Source organism: Pseudopipra pipra, chromosome 4, assembly GCF_036250125.1.
Source record: "Pseudopipra pipra isolate bDixPip1 chromosome 4, bDixPip1.hap1, whole genome shotgun sequence".
Classification (NCBI taxonomy): Eukaryota; Metazoa; Chordata; class Aves; order Passeriformes; family Pipridae; genus Pseudopipra; species Pseudopipra pipra.
Window position 1 is genome coordinate 30,027,420 of NC_087552.1, and position 17,257 is coordinate 30,044,676.

At 42.7% G+C, this 17,257-nt stretch overlaps 1 protein-coding gene across 14 annotated transcripts in view; it reads left to right on the forward strand.

The window, feature by feature from the left end:
* The window catches only part of EPHA5 (EPH receptor A5), a 237,421-nt gene that overhangs the window by 151,717 nt on the left and 68,447 nt on the right, over positions 1–17,257 (forward strand). For 7 of the 14 annotated variants that reach the window (XM_064652179.1, XM_064652173.1, XM_064652172.1 and 4 more), the window contains 3 exons: positions 440–599; positions 4,582–4,687; positions 14,108–14,173. In XM_064652179.1, coding sequence (XP_064508249.1) covers positions 440–599; positions 4,582–4,687; positions 14,108–14,173 — 332 coding nt within the window. The remainder of the gene's footprint in view (positions 1–439; positions 600–4,581; positions 4,688–14,107; positions 14,174–17,257) is intronic. The other 7 variants (XM_064652180.1, XM_064652168.1, XM_064652171.1 and 4 more) reach the window with 3 other exon arrangements.

Consider the following 17,257-nt stretch of genomic DNA (forward strand, 5'->3'; position numbering starts at 1 on the left):
AAACTGTACAATGTATAATATATTATTCTCTTTTAGGCCTGGATACATTACTGGGAAGCTGTGTTGGTATAAATTTAAGATTCCTTTCTAAGGCGATGGGGCTTTTTTTATCTTCCCTGTGCCTTGGGATTGATCTTTGTATAATAAACCTTTCCATTGCCCCAGGCCGTGTGCATCCCGAGTGATGGAAAGCTGCTTCTACTACAGATGCCAGTTGCATGCCTCCTAGAATCATTGATTATAAATTGAAAATGAGAACTCATATTTTGTACTGCAGAAAGGACCTTCAGAGAGGGGGTTTTGAGGAAAAATCCTCAAAAATGCATGCTTCAGTCACCCTTTATAACATTGCTCTGGGGGTTGTTAAGAGTCTATCTTCTCTGAGAGCCATTATTTATGTGTTTGAACTTTATGGTTTTTGGGGGGGTGTTGGGAAAAGGACCAGGAGACGAGCTACACCATCATCAAATCCAAGGAGACAGCAATTACGGCAGATGGCTTGAAACCAGGTTCAGCGTACGTCTTCCAGATCCGAGCCCGGACGGCTGCCGGCTATGGTGGCTTCAGCCGAAGATTTGAGTTTGAAACCAGCCCAGTGTGTAAGTCTTTTTAATTACTGTCGGCCCGTGTCTCTGGAACAGTTACTAGAAACGAGTCAGGGGATCGATATCTTTGCAGAGAGCTCTTCCTTTTACTGGCTTCATACCCTGACTTTGGAAACATCAGGCACATCATGATTGTGCACTGAATATATCTGTCCTTTGCCTCCTCAGCCCACATCGTGAGCAGGAGGTCTTCAGGCTTTCCCTACTTAGAAAACTCCTGTATTTATGGGAGCTGATGCAAGAGAGGATAAGGGCTCTTCTCTCAGGAGGGACAGAGGGGCTAAGATCTGTTCCTCCACACCTCTTAATGGTATTCTGCAGAGGATGCTGAGCTCTCTTAAATATCTGTATTTGGGGAAAAAAACCCTGAAATAGTGCCTCTCTGCAAGGGGAGGAGTTTAACAGGCATTAGTGTCTTTTGGTGCAAGTTCCTGTCAAGTTAAAAGATAGTTTCTGTTGGCTGCCAATGCCACAGCCTCAAGGAAAGGAGTTTGACTTGTGATCAGAAATGGAAAAAAATGTGCACTGCATGTGCAGGACTTCTGCTTGATCTGGTACAGATTTGTGGGGTTTGAAATTTTCTATTTTTCTTTTTTTTTTTTTTTTACTGAATCTGATTATCCAGGTCTGGATTCTGGAACAGATTCTGTGGCAGAGTGAACTCCTGAGGCACGCAGAGGCTCAGCTGCTCACTCTTCTGTGTTCAGGCACAGCTGTGGGGAAATTCTTTTTGTCCCAAATACAGAATTTTTGCTGAGGTGTCAAATATAATTTTCCCCACCAGAAAGTATGTCTTACGTCTTTTAGTTTGTACAGCTGTCATTTATTAATTTTTTTATACTTTTTGCATGGGAGAGAAATTTTGTGGTGGAAATACTCTATTCATTCCTGTGGAAAAGAGACTATTTTCTGTGTTTTCCTTGGAAATTTAAATTCATCAATACTTTGATTACTGTTACTCCAGTTCATTTAAAATTCATCATCTTTGAGAAGAAGATGCCAAGTTGTCTTTTCAATTTATACTACCTTTGAAGCTGTAATAGATTTTAAACAAATCATTATATATGTGCAGATGTAGCTGTGGAGCCAGTGATTGAGCTAATATAGTGAAAATTGCATCACAATGCAAACATTAATGCAATAGGAATGGTCTATTTGATGTATATCTTATTGTATTAACCATTAATCGTGCCCTATAAGTAGCAACCAAATCATGTTATGCCAAAAATTATTATATATAGTTTTGCTCTCAGTTGGAAAGTTTCTGGTTTAAAGTCATTTGAGTAATAGTGTTCCAGACTATTAAGGAGTAATACATGAAATATATGCACATTTGATCTAGTACCTACAGTTCTGGTCTCAAAATAGTGGCACTTCCATAAAGCCCATCATGTGTTCATCAGGTTTTTTTGAGGACATCATGTGGAAATATCTTTAAACACTAGAGACGTCTTGAGCCATTTTGTGGCACCTGCACCCTGGTCTTTTTAGCATTTTAAAGGCAGAGAAATAGGTACTTCTCTGATACCTAGGAGCTGCTAATGTAGTCAGAGGAATACCTACTGAATAGTCCCCAGTTTGGGAGCTGGGAACTGTTCTTGAACTCAAACTCTGGCTGAGACCAGACTTAACAAGATGTTTAAACTCTTGCTAGAATTTAAATACAATGTTAGCCTCAGTATCTTACAAAATACATCTCTGTTTGACATTTAAAACCTTATAAAAAGATTTTTTTTTCTCAAGGCCCTATATAAAGTCAATATTAGTGTCAGGAGTGACCAGACTCTCACTGCTTTCTTGCGTGTCCTGAACAATCTGAAAACAAGCACAGATCCAAGTCTCACTGCTACTTCAGAGTTCAGATGTGAACTTCATGTTAGAGCCAAAGCAAATTATTTTGATTCAAGCACAGATGAAAACCTGTCAGTGACTGTTCTGAGAATCAAAAACAGTCTCCAAATAATTTGGACTGAACAACAGGTTTTATTTCCAATTTGCAAGATTTCTGTAGTTATCTTTAATGCACTTGGAGGAAGTATACAACAACAGCCTGAGAAATGCAGTCCAGGGGAAGCTATAGCCTGCTTTGGACTTTTCCCTTCTTCCAAACTTTGGGAATTTTTACTTTCTACTGCCTGCCATGTGCAATTCTGCAAAGCACCATGAGGCAGCCAGGGCTGCATTTTTCGGTGAAAATTTTTTATTTGAGTGGGAGCTGTTGCTGGATGTATCCACTTGTTACTGTCCTCCTTTCCAAATGCCACTGAGCTTGTCTATAAAACCTTGGCAAAAGCTGGGTTTAGACTGGGTTGGTGAGCTAATCCAGCTGGTCTGCTGGGCAGGACTAGGAACACGTCACCAAGTTGAGAAGGGGTAATGAAGGTGTGTATGTGTCCCCAACTTTGAATGGCAGCAAGGTCCCAACTTGGGACCTTGGATTCAGGCTTTCCAGCTGCCATAGATCACATCAGGATTTATCTGATTTCCCCATCCCTTGAGCTGTGCAAAAAGTTACTGCTTAATGTTCTCCTTTAAGTGTTTTTAATTATTTTGTCAAGTAAGCAATGAAACATCATCTTCAGGAGCCCCCAAAAGTTTGTGAAACTAATAAAATCTCCAGATGATGGCAGGGTTTTGGAGCAGTTAACATTAAATATTTAATGTATCAGGACCCATCCTTCTGAAATCATTTACATTGCTGTAGCAGGTCCCCCCCACTGGTAGTTAAGCACTGGAGAGCTCCCATATGAAGAACTACTTGAGGCCCATTGCAGATCAGTGTTTAATGACATACCTTTTTGTCCTTCTTTTCTTTTAACAATTGATATGGGGCTATATTCAGTTATTTTATAGCCTCCATAACGTTAATTCTGTGTTAGGGATCCTTTTCTAGTTCAATCATTTAGTTAAAGGCTTCTTCAGTATGCAATTGATTCCCGCTACTCCCCAGAGTGAATGAAGCTTCATTGCAGACTGGCACAAGGGTAGGAGCTATAATGAGTTTTTTCCCTGCAGAGCAGCAGTGCCTGCACCAGGGACCTGGTTTTGCAGGGACAACACTAAATTTGTGCCCTGGGGTTGTTAAATATACACTGCTAAATAAGCTGGCAGCAAAGAGGACAAGGTGAAGAGACTTTGGTTTCTACTTGGGGAACCCCACACGCAAACCCCTGGGGAGAGATAGACTCCTTCCCCTTGCAGTGTAGGGCAGATAATCAAGATACAAAGGGTATTAGCATTTACATTTTACAGGTTACAGGAGCTTGCTCACCTGCTCTTACTTAACCTATGTCAAAACTCAGTTCTTGAACGGCTTTCTTGACCTTTCTGCTGGCATCTTTATCACAGGATTTTGTCTCCTGCCTTTTGGCAGAAGGGCTCTTTACAAGGCATGGTCTGGAAGAATTTTGCCTCCTTTGGCTGATAAAAAGACCAACCAGTGTATGTGTCTTAGCAAATTCCTGTTTTACAGAGGGCACCTTCTGGCCATGTGATATAGATGCCACAAGGAGTTAGTTTATAATTGTTTATAGCTTCTTGAAGTGCAGGTAATCTTTTTATCTTAGAGATCTTGCTTATGTCTCTTAACAATAACATTCCATAAATGTCTCTCTGCAAATGGGAGCCTGTTGTGTTTTCATCTTTTATCTCTATGATTTCTAATGCAGCTAACTCAGGAAGAAAAACTTGAGTTCACAAACTCAAGGGCTGCATTTTGCAACAGTTTGGTTTCTGAATTCAGCAATGAGATACAATCTTGTTGAATTTTTGGCTTAGTGTTGCATGTGGTTTTGTTTTCTTTCCACTCATATCCTTTCCAAACTAGAAACAGACAGCAAAGGGGGAAAACACAAACCATAGAAGAAGAAATGAACTGGTAAGACTTGAAACCTCACTGGCAGCCTCACTAGAAAGACGCATATGAGAGCTGACTGTCATTTTAACCTTAATCTCCATTTTCTGTTTCTCATCTCAGCAGTAGCTGCATCCAGCGACCAGAGCCAGATTCCTATAATTGTTGTGTCTGTAACAGTGGGAGTCATTCTGCTGGCTGTGGTTATCGGTTTCCTTCTCAGTGGAAGGTAAGAGAAGAAGCTGTGTATTTATACTTCTCCAACTTTTGTAATAACTTTTATCTGTTCAGCTGATTAGTGCAATTTAGGCAAAAGCAGCATGTGAATGAAGCTTTCAAGCAGTAGCACTGTAAAACAGCACAAGGGTGGGCTGATTGATCTGTTTGGACAAGCAGGAATGGCAAAGGCTCACTCACAGATGTAGTTCACTTCCCAGTGATTGTCATCTGTGTATAGACTGGCCCTGATTATTTGACTTGATTAGCACAAGAGTGTTTTCACATTACTTTAAAAATAAGCAGAACATATTACAGGTAAAGTATCTTCAACTCCATATGTTTGCATTCAGAGCTTGCAATGGACTTTGCTCACAGAGAAAACTCAACTTCAAGAAAACACATGCAAAGAAAATGGGAAGAAACCCACCATAATCGCCAAATACCTCACATTTTGGTCAGATCTGGATTTCATTTTTCGTGTGTAGGATACTGATGTGTTCCCCAAGTGTTAGTAAATTATACAGAGAGCTCCCTCCACAAAGGGAGACACTCAGCTCAAACCATCAGACAACCCCACTGACTTCTCATGTGCTTAAACATAGGCAAGTGATGAAAGCCTGGGCTATACTATCTTTGACAACTCTAATGGAAGTTGATGGAATTTGTTGGTGAACAAGAGACTGTGGTACTGGGGCAAAATCTGGCTTGTATCAGGATCAGTTTGTAATGCAACACCAAATTTGCGTGACAGCCAGCATACAAGACATTTCTTTTGTATTCTACATGTATATTAGTACATTTTTTTGTGGCAGTAGTCAAACAATGCAACATCCTTCCTGCAAAGCAGTGTGAAGTGCATCTCCTGATAAGGCTGAATTTGTTTTCAGTGCAAAGTAAACATTTATGCTTCTAAAGTACCAATCAGCCCACTGTTGCTTTCATGATACAGGTCTGTCTTAAGCTCAGATCTAGCAAGGTGGCTGTAAATTACAGGATATTTTAAGTGTTAAGAGATGTTACAGATACTTGCTTAGGAACTGCACTGAGTATGTTGGTCAAGGGTCTTATTTACCAGAGGAGGTAGGCTATCAGTCTGAGAATGCAGAGCAGTGAAATCCAGCCAGGCTGAGCAGCTGGGTCCCCATGCATAAGGCATCCATGGAAGGACACAAACACAGTTATTTCCTGTCTTGAAAGGTAAGTGTGGTGCCAGACTCATCTCCACTCAAGGTCAGAGACTGACAGTCTCTTCCAGCTCAGCCATTAGAGCTCCTGTCGTCTGCTTTGAGTGACTTGTTGGGCTTAAAAATGAAAAAGGAAATGCTACTGTCTGCATGAGAAGCATGCAGCAGCAGAGAGGAGTTGGGGGAGGGTGAATGGCTAAAGGCAATTCACACCAGGCCCTACCAGAAAGCTGTAGTCAAAAGACTTGGCTCTGAACACAGTAGGCAGGAGTTCAAGTCTCTCCTTAAAGGCTAGAGGTTTTGATTCAAATTCCTCCTCAAACAGGGCAGGTGAATGTAAACTTTGGCTTCCCTCAGCCTGGATGTGTGCTTGTATCAGTGCAAACAGGAGACTGCATGTGGGACCGCAGGGAAGCTATGGATGTAAACTGGCAACTCTGGAGGGAGGAATCTGGGGAGTGAATCACAGGTAGAGGATCCCCTCTGTGGCCGTGGGAATTGCTACTGTGTGGCTACCAGTAACTCTCGCTCTTCCCGCAGTCTAGCAAACACTCAGGACTCCTCTGGGGAGGGTGTACCCTTGTAGGTCTCCTTTTTACTGCTCCCCTCTCTGATCCAAGCAAGTGGTTGCAAATCCTGAGCCATTTGTCAGCAGTACTTGTTAGTTATGTCTTTCTGTCCTTTTGTCTAATGGGCTTTCCAGGATGTTCTTTCTCTTAGCTCTTTATCTCTTGGCATATTTATAAAAGCTCTTGTCTCTTTTGGCTAGAGTTCTATCACCACCTCTGCTGCAGCCTTAATCCTTCTCCCTTGTACTCACACCTTCCTCCATAGACCCCAGGGCACCTGCAGGTTTCCAGGAGCTTCCCCATGGTGCCACACTGTATATGTGGAAAGGGGCAGACACAGGGAGCTGAGCTCTTGGTCCATTTTTATCTTCGAACCCTTCCCCTGAACTGAGAAGAGCACAGTCCCTCAGCTGGAGGTGGTGGAGAAGCCTCCAGCACCCAGGTTTGGTCCATTAGAAAACTGACTTCAAAACCACAGAGCTTTTCAGCCAGTTTGAGTTTCTGTGAATTTTAAAGCCCATCCAGTACATGGAGTGACTTGTGAGAACAGAAAAATAAGCCCCAGAAACTCAGAAAGATGATAGACAATTTGAAATTAAACAAAGCAAAACAAAGAAATTGCTCTGGTTTGGAAGAAGCAGAGATGCCACTGAGATGTATCACTCATGCTGCTTTGCCTTGGTTATGGATTCAAGACAATTTGTGGAGTGACTCTCCTGCTGTGACACTGCAGGGACAATAAATGGATTCCAAGTCATGGGATAATCCCTTTCTGAATCTGTTAACCTGTTTCTGGAAAATGCTTTCCTATGTCTCTGGAGTGGTTACATTATTCCAGTACCTCATTCCAGGGAGGTAAATTTTCTTTCCTAAGTCCTGTACTTGCTTTTAGAAAAACAACCATTTTGAACTCCAGGTGGAATCATCACTGCTTGCCACACCAAGCAAAGCCCAGGTTCTGTCTTTTCTTCTGGTGTAAGAGAGCAGCTACTGCTCAGCAGCAGAGCTAAGGAAAAAAACCCTCTTCCTCTGTAGCAGAGGATGTAACTTGGCCAGCTCCTGCAAATAGGCTACTCTTTGCTGACTTCATGCTTCTCCCAGGCTCCCTGGGAGGCCCTGGGCACCTCAGTATTAGGATATTCCTCCCTAGGGTTCTGTATGACATTTTTTTGCACCTATTCTCCCAAGTCCTACTCTGCAGCAAGCAGAGGCTTGAGAGCAGTTCTGTGGTACGAAGTGGATGTCATCCTGCTCTTAGCAGCTCTGAAAGTACTCTCCAGTTATAGGATTCAGGAGTTTTCTGGGGTCTGCAGGCTTTTTGTTTTCTGCTAGGTTCCCGAAGGCAGAACCCCAACTCTTTCCCTTTTATTACTTTCAAGTATCTGCAGTTTTCTCACTTCTGAATGGATGTAAGTAACAGCTTGGCATTTCCCATTGGCAGCTGGCCCTAAACCAAAGGTCAGTTGAACAGTAGTCATGGTGGCATTTCCACATGCCAGCGTCCATCTGTGGAAATGCACTTTGTGTCTGAAGCTGGAGGTTCCTGGGAATTTGAAACTAAATGTGCTTTGCCCTAAACAATTAAGCTGCTTTCAGAGCTGATTTACTTGCAGATGCTCCCAACAACTCTTCCTGTAAATAACATGTCCTCTGACCAAGGTCATAAATGCCAAGCAAAATAGCTGATCACTTTTTTAAGTTATCCTGCTCCTTACATCAAGAGCATATTAATAATATAACAATCGGGGTTACAAATCAAAGAGATTCACTAAATCAGACTGTAGTTGTCTCAGCAAAAAAAGAGAAGTGGATTGAAAATCTATTATTAAACCAGCTACAAGTATTGAATTCAAGAACATGGAGTTGTTACTGTCTTCGTTTTGTTAGGATTATGTGTTCTCAAAAGCACAGTGCATTTTACACTGCTATAAAAGCAAGGCTATAAATTTTGCTTGAATTAGATGTCGGTTGCCATTTTTGTTCCTTATTGAAATATATATTAATCTAAAATTGTTACTGACTTTTATTTTACAATCTGTGTCGGACAATCCAGTCACAAAGATCTTTGTGCTCCATCTCACAGGAGCAATAAGGTGCCTCAGTTGTTGTTGTGTGGCATGGGTCTCTTTCTCCCTACAAACCCAGGTAGGGAGTCAGATTTTCAGCACTGTGGGAAGGAGACTGACTGCTCCAGAGCAGTTCCCCCTCTTTTGTCCTCCAAACCAAGTCCTGTTTGCAAAACTGACAGGACCTTAGGGTGAGTGTTAAGAGACTGCTGGTCCCTCCAGTCCCCCAGGCTTTTGAACTTTGTATCGCTAAACAAAAGCATGGGCTTTTACAGAGTAAAGTGGGAATGGTATTAGGTCAATGCTGTGCATGTTTGCAAAAGCTGCTCAAAATAGCTAAGAAGTGTACTGTGCATCTGCATTTATAGTCAGCTACCCATTATGGATGACCTTTTCTTCTCAAGTGGTCTTCCAGAGAACCAGAGGGAGCTTTTCATAGAACTTAAGAAAAAAAATAATTTTGAAGCAACAAGAACTGCCCCTCTCACGGTGTCATGCATATATAGAAAGTATTTTTCTGGCAAGGAACTAGCCTTTGAAAGACAAAGCAAAGACAAATCTTGCCACCTGGGTATTGGCAGTTAGGGGCTTCTGCACCAGAGTATCCATCCTTGACCTTAGCTGATTTAGACTTAAATATCAGCACCTGTGGTGGCAGAGGGCTACTTTCTGGACACAAATATATGCATCTTGTTAAAAAGTGACTTTCAGTGAAAGATTGTGATGTATATCCTAGGTGCTGGGGCAGTGTTTACAACTTTCTGTGATGTGGAAGGTAAAAATGGATTAATTTTGCCACAACCTCCCCCCATCCTATTTTCCAAGTTGTGTCAGGGCTTAAAATAGTTTTCTTTTTTGATATTTCCGTAGGAAACGGGAGACAGTCTATAGATAATGTTTTTCATAGAGAATTTTTCCAGCATGAGTCACAATTTTTGTTAGTTGGGACTTTTTAAAGGATTTTTATCTCTACATTCTTGCCTGCTCTTCCTTCTTCCTGCAGGACATTGTCTCATGTGATTTATAGCCACTTTATGATGCTGCCTGCTGCCAAATATTCCCCACAATTCACCTGACAAGAGGAAGGATTTTGTTGAGGAAGCTATTGCTTTGCCAAGTCAAAATTCCCATCCACCAAGAGCAGGCAGGGTCTGGGCCTGCTTATGTTTGGGTCAAGGTTTTTATTACCTCCGTCACGTTAACAGCCTCTTTGCTGGTACATTTTCCCAGCGAGGAACGTTCACAACACTGATGTACAGTGCCATTCTCTGAAAGCAGAGTGCTCCAGTGCACACTTCTGCACAGTGATACCTTCCTAGGACCGGTGTGGAAATCTGCTGTCTGTAGCACCTGTCTCTAACATCCTGCCAAGATCAATCAGCTTGCCAAATTTGGCTACTTAAACACCTTATTCCTCTTTTATTCTAAACACTTTTTGGCTTTTGCAAGCCAGTACACTCTGCAGTTTTGAGGCGGGTTTAGGGACCCAGGATAATCTGCCTTCAGATGACTTCGGTCCAGACAGGAGGTGAGAGTTAACCAAATCTGTAATTAAGCTCCAAGCCCATGAGGCATTGTGCTTGAAAGCATTATTTCTGAGTTGCTCCGGCAGCAGCCAAGGGAACGGCGTAGAAGGACTGTCATGAACAGATAAGTGGCTGGCATAAACTTTGTCTGAGCAGGGAAAATGTGGGGTAGTGCAGCAGTAAGTGACAAAATCTTCTCACCTTCATGCAAATGATGTATTTGATGGCATTGTGCAAGTCCTGTTTCCACTTGGAGAAGGCAACTGGTCTGCCCTTCGAGCTGAAAGTGGTAGCACCTTGAGGCTCCTGCTGAGCACCCCAAGTGGATGTGGTGTTTAGAAGTGGGGTTTTACAGTGTCTTCTCTTGGCTGTGAAGTGGGTAGAGGATAAAGAAGAAAGTCAGACTCTTGTCCTTCTGCACTTCTGAATATGTGGATGTTTCACCTTGCTTCGAATGCTAGAAATCAGAAGCATGACCTCTCCTGGGGGTTCACCATGTTGCAGCACTTGGCCTCTTACCTAGAAAAAAAGGTTATCTGTACTTTTTCGCGTCTTTTACGTCTTATAGAAAAGTATAATGCCAGAGGTCTTTCCAAGTGCAGTTCCTTTCCCTGAAGACGTTGCTTTCCTTCCCATAGTGATTACAATAGATATCATCTGCTTGGGCTTCTGCATTCTTGAACAGTGCAAAGACGTGCTTTAACGTGTGAACTAGGATAGCTCAGCAGGAAGAGCAGGTGACTCCTTAAACATTCATGTACTTCTGGACAAAATGGGAATACATTCCTAGCAGCTCACAGTGTGTAATGCTGCTTCTCTGATGTTTAAAGCAAGCATGTTGACTCACGAACTGTTAGGTGTAGTGCTGGCCTCCTGACCCAGAGATGCTGGAAGCAATCATTGCCATCCCTCAAGGCTGCATGAAGGATTAGAAAAATCTTCCCAGGCACCCTCAAGTATTTCAGTCTCTAATTGCAAACCTCTGAAGAACATCCCATTAGAACAGCTTATTAAAAGCAACAAACAAGGCTTTCATTTATCATAATTCCAAGACTTCAACTTATAACTCTTAAAAGCCACAGCTATATATGGCAGAGCCCCTCTGAATTCTATCTAGCAACTAAAAATGTAGTTTAATTCCAAATGCTCACAGGGTCATCTGCAGACTTGTGGTAAATTAATTGCATTAATTGCAGGCACAGTTGTTGAGGCCCATGATATTTATACGTTTCATTAATAAAGCATGTAGCCCAAGGTTTGAAACAATGCCAAGTTTGTTGATAAGTCCTCTAGCATACGTTTGTTAAAGTTTGCTCTCTGGACGGTTGGGTTTGGAAACCGCATAAGCATTTCAGGGGTCACCTTAGCTAGAACTGGAGGAGGAGTGTTGTCTTTGTGTGCCCAAGATAACTGAAAGCAGTAGAGTTGGACTAGACAAGGAACAGGGCAGTGCCAGCAGGCTGTGGAGATCCTGGAGGTGTCACTGGAGCTCCAGGCTCTTCTGCATTTTCTCTGCCTATCTGCACCCCTTTTCTTGATGCCAGAGCTCAAAGCCTTGTCACACCTTGTTTGAAGACAGCTTGGCATTTGGAGATGGTGTCGCCTCAGTGCCTTGATCTTTCCCAGCAAAGGGGATTTAACACTGCAGGTGTTTGCTCAGTAACTTTCACTGTTACATGGGCATGTCGTCTGTTATTCTGCAGCGGATCGGGTGGGCTCCTGACCAAGAGCATCCCCACAAGCTCTCCTCATAGTCTGCTAATGGATTCAGTGAGGCTGGAGGAGACTTTGCAGATAAATTTGGTGTTTACAGTTCTCAGTTCCATTCTGACTGCTCCCTAGTATGGGTTACCTTGCTGGCTAAAAGTCCTCTGAAGAGGTCCGGGTGTATTTCATTAAACACCAATCTCTTATCCACAGCATTTGATCTTGTCTGGAAAACTTTTGCTTTCAGCTCCTCAGTTTCTAGACTTAAGAAAGCCCTGCATGAAGTGAGGAGATGGGAAATTTGGCCCCTCCTCAAAGCCATCAGCACCCAAATGTAATGGCCACAAGGTGCATGTTCGGGTTGCTGGAGTTAACATCAGTTTTGTTTGACTCAGGATTTTTGTATTCTGAAGTTTATCTACCAAGTCAAGCCATCCTTTTAACACAAGTAGTAATAAATCTTCTTTTGTCCTAACTGTTCAGTTCAATTAGTAGGTTCTCTTACCTTTCCTAACACTCCTTGGACTGGAAAGTGAATTATGTTGTCTGCTGATACATTTTAGTTTGTTTCTAAGCACTTTAGATTTCCCATAGTGTTAAAACTCAGAGTATTTTGACCACAGGTGTATAGCTGATACGTGTGCAGGAGCAAAGCTGCATTGAGGCACATTTCCCTTGCACTTCAGCATTTTTTTTCTTCCATATAAAGAGAGTGAGATCTGAAGTGCTCTGCATTCAGTGCAGTGAACTGATTTTGTCTCAGAGCAGCCCAGTTGCTGATGAGGTGCTCAAAGAGTTTTCTTTGTTTAAGAAAAAAGTGAGCTCTTTTCATTTTAAGGAAGTGGTTGCTTTTCAGGTTAATTGAACTGTTGTTTCAAAAACTTTGACTTTGCGTGCTGAGTGGTGTGAGGGCGTAGGACGGTCTGGTGGCAGCAACCATGAGAAAATGCCTGGGGGGAAAGGGCCTCCTATCTGAAACATAGTGTCACAGCCACAGTGATCTTATGGAGATGCACCAGTTCCCTGCACTCAAATCCTGCAAGGTTAAAAGAAGAAAATTACAAAATTGACTCAAAATGCATAGTGCTTGGCTTCCCTATGTGTGCTTTTGGGGTTCGGACCTCTGGTGTTAACTTGGATCAGTGGAGTGGTTTAGAGAAAGCTGATCTGCTTCCATATTAGTATGACTGCACAAGCTGGGGTATTATGAAAATAGAAAATATTGTCAATTATAGTAAGAAATATTGGCATTGCTGTTTAGAAAATGTTAGCAAGTTGTTTTGCTGATGCAAAAGGAGCTTAGAAGACATTCTTCACCAGCTCTAATTTAAGTAAGCACATAATCCAGTATATAATTCTGTAAATCATTGCATGCCTGAAGTTATTTTGCATCATAATTTAAGACAGTGCAGTTGCAGAATGTTAATTCTGCCTAAATAAGATATTTTAATGTATTTAACCATTGTAAGTTAAACTGTATAAAAGTCTGATATGCACAGAATTTTTTTGAGAACGACATTATGATGACTGAGGAGAAATTATGAGTGAGATCTTCAGCTGACTTTAACTGGAGTATATCTACACCATTGGGCTCTTGCTTGTACTGAAGTCCTTCCTGTTGTTTCTTCTGCACTATGTTCTTTTTCAGGGTGAATTATCTTAATAGATTTGGTAACAGAAAAATCGTCTGTGCATGTTTTCTGGCAAGGATAAAGGGTGCAGCCAGCCTTGGGTTACTGATGCCAGGTGAACCCAAAGTCTAATTAGACTAGAATAATGGCTGAGCAGCCTTCAAAGGCAAGCTGTAGATGCATGCAGTGCCTTTCAGCTCACCATATTTTGAGTTTATTTAGGCTGAATGCTCTCACATAACTCACAAAGTCCTGCCTCTGCAGATACCTAAAGTGGGTGCAAAGCTTCTCTGATACAAGGAGATGCAGAAAGGGCTCTGTGAGTTGAGTACATGCATAAGGGTCTGCAAAAGCAGGGTTTTGTATTCATCCAGTACTTTTCTTTTTTCAAAGGAGATTGTAATTGTACCACATGCACACTTGTGGAAAAAAGTCACTTTGCCTGCTTCAAGGCAGGTGCTTAAGTTTAAGCACATGGGTGGCCCCATTAATCCTAACAGTGGTACTCAAGTACAGGAAGCACATGGTTAATAGCTTTACAAGACCAGGATCTATACACTCTCCCCAAGGCATTTTTCTGCAATGATAGCAACACGCTGTGAAAATCTTGCAGCCCAGGGTGTTAAGGTCCAAATAATAGTTGCAATAAGAAGGAAGAAGTGCATATAAAAATGTTGCAAATGTATTTGCACCTTGCCAGGATGGTGGGATTATTCCTTATCCTGGGCCTTTTTGTTTGCTTTTCAGTTGCTGCGATCATGGCTGTGGGTGGGCTTCTTCTCTTCGTGCTGTTGCCTATCCGAGCCTAACATGGTCAGTGTTCCCACCTGTGCTGGCTCCTACTTCGTGTCCTCCATCCATGTTTTCTGTGCGCAGTCTGCCTCTCCCTTCCTTTCTTGTATTGGTCTGGAAATCACTTTCTCATCTGATCTCTGTACCAAGCTTGTCTATCTCAACAACTGGAAATAGCGTGACCTGAAGCAGAGTGTGTCTCCAGCAAGAGGGGAAAAAAAGCCGATATGTTATGACATGATCAATCCAGACACCGCACCAGGTGTCTAATAAAATATCACATATGCTGGACACTCATCAAGTTCTGCTTCTTGTCGTTAAAAGGGGGTGGGGGAGGTGATTTGCCCCCAGAGAGGAGGCAGGGGGTAGGCGGGAGTGGAAAGGTATTTAGTGGCATGTAACATGCATGTCAGTGGAATGAACTGTATGTCATCGACATACATGTCAATGTATGACATACACAGCAATGACATGATGCTGTTTGCCAACGATATGCTCCAGCAGTATTGGACATATCTCTGCGGGCATCAAGAGGTGCGTGTCCGTACTGCATGCTGTCCTGTTCTTGCCACCATCTGGGCTGCCTCACCAGTTTCTACTCTCTTTTATTCTCCCCTCTTTTCTAACTAATCAAAGGAGGGGTGATTTTAATTTCCGTTGGTTTGTCTGGACACAAGTTGAGTTGCTTCCCAAAGGGAATACATTTTAGACCCCTGAATTGACTGTAATCTGTGCACAGATCCTCCCAAATCTCCTGAAACTCATGAAATCACCATCCCCATCAAGTAGCTGCTTGAGACCATAGAAGGTCTGAGACATCCCACATGCATTGTTAAATTGGGATGGTTTTTCAGCACAGCTGGTGAGAGATGTGAAACTCTTCTACTGTGTTTTCTGGGGGATGCTGAGGCTTTGCATGGTGGTAGCTGGGTCGCGGTGCAGTCCTTGCTGTAGGGCACAGCAGTCTCTAAGGTGGACCATTTTGGGGTCCTCTAGTGCTGTATTTTTGCTTTGACAGAGGCCTGAACCAGGGAGAAGTTTGTGAATGTGAATCCCAAAGGCCCTAAAACAGAAGGGGGGTTTGTGGGTTTTTTCCCCTGATGGAGCATTTTTCGGTTGGTTTTTGTGACTTTTCAGTTGATGCTCAGCTCAAAGTGTGTGCCTGCAAAATGTTGTTCTGGTACATGAGCCACCATTTTGACAATGATTGTGCTGAAAGAAAACCTCCTGGTATTTCTGTTGTCTATCATGCCTGTGCCATCAGTGCACAAGCAGTCCCTCACTGCAAGTCATGCTTCAAATGTCTTCAGCAAGGCCCTCAACCAGAGTGTGACAGCAATGGAAAATACTTATCAGAGGAGACCAGGAATGCACTGGATGGCTACAAAGGAGAGACATAAAGAAAACTTGGCTGACCTGGAAAACACCCTCTGCAGGTTTCCTCCTAAGCAGCAGAGACCAATGTAGCAACAAGCTGGGAGGGGAAAATGGGAAAAGTTACTTAAAGGCACAGATGTCATTGGCTCTGCTATAGGAAGGCACAACAACCTTTTTAGAGAGATTTATGGAGATCACTTCAGAGGGAGCTTCCTGCAAGCGGAGAAAATGGTATCTTGTTTAAATTATTTTTAATTGTTCTGGCAGTGGTCTAGGAAAGTAGGGAGTCATTCACTACAAAGGCAGGGAAGGACTAAAGGCTAAAAATACCACTGCTGGATTTGTGAAACTTCCTTTGTAAGGCATCCAAGTTAATCAGGGGTCAAAGACAGGGTCACACTGTGTAGAGGTGGACAGCAGTGCTGGGAAAGCAGCTAAGAAGATTCTGAGCCTGCAGCCCTTAGGAAGGGAATCTCTTCTGGTTCCTCTCAGGCCAGCCATCTAGTGTATCTTTGCACTGAGCTGAAGATCTTAGCTTGTCATCACCAAACCTTTTACTACTCTTCTGATCTCATGCAGGAGAAAAATGAACAGAAAAATGGGAAGTAACTTCCAGTATAAGAGCTGTTAGTTTTACACTAGTCCCTGATTTTGTGATACTGAATTTATTCTAGGATTTAAGCAGTAAAATCAAATGCTGAACATGGACCAACATCACGAGTGGTAGGCTTTTGCTTCTGCCTCTTAATATCGGTATTGTTTATCAAGGATAAAGCTATTTACTGAACAAGTTATTGTCTCCACACATGAGCTGAGGCGACAGGATCTTGGCCAGATGGATGGATCTGTGTTTGTTTGTTCCTCTGCATGGAACATAGTCCTGCTCTGCAACACGTATGCAGCTTTGTTGATTTAACATCTTGGAACAAATAGTCTGAAATGAGCACCAGCCCCTCGTAAAATGACAATCTTGCAGTCCTTGCAAACCTCCTGTGAAATGACAGCTTGAGGTGGGTTGGATGCATTCCTCAAAGCTGACTTATCAAGAAGGTGTACTTCTCAGTGAAGGTCTCACCCCTGCAAAACAAGTGGTGTTTTGTCTCTGTTTCAGAGAAGCACACACACTTCATTTATCTCATATTTAAGAGATTAAATACATGTATAAATCTCTGCAGCTGAGATAGGAGATTGCATGCTACTTTCAGGGCACAACCTGTTCAATTGGACTGACTGCATCTAGCAAGATGAAGTCCCTTTCCTCATTGGGGATGTCTAAATGCTGTCCCTGCCTGCATTTCCGGTAATGCCTAGGCTGTGTGCTGAGATGCTTTGGCCTATGCCTGTGAAAAAAGTATGTAAAACTCTTCCACATCACCACCTTGGGGTTGGATGTCCAAGATCCACATTCACCCATGTGTCTTGCGTGAGTTGTGACCAGAGTAGTGGCCCCAGCTGGGAAGACGAAAACTCCTTCCCTTGGGCATTCTCTGTTTTTCAGGGGGACGACTCAAGTAGTGGAGGGGCCACACACAACTCAGCAAGGGCACCCTGAAGCACAGGGCAGACACAAAGAATCTCCATCAGTCCAGAGAGAATAAATATCTTCCTACCTCACTTCTGGAGGATTTTTCTCCGTGAGTTGGCTTCTGCCATGCAAGGTGGTGGGCATTGGTTTCCCAGCTGGATTCTTCATCTTTCTACCTGTCCGTTTTATATTTTATAAACCTA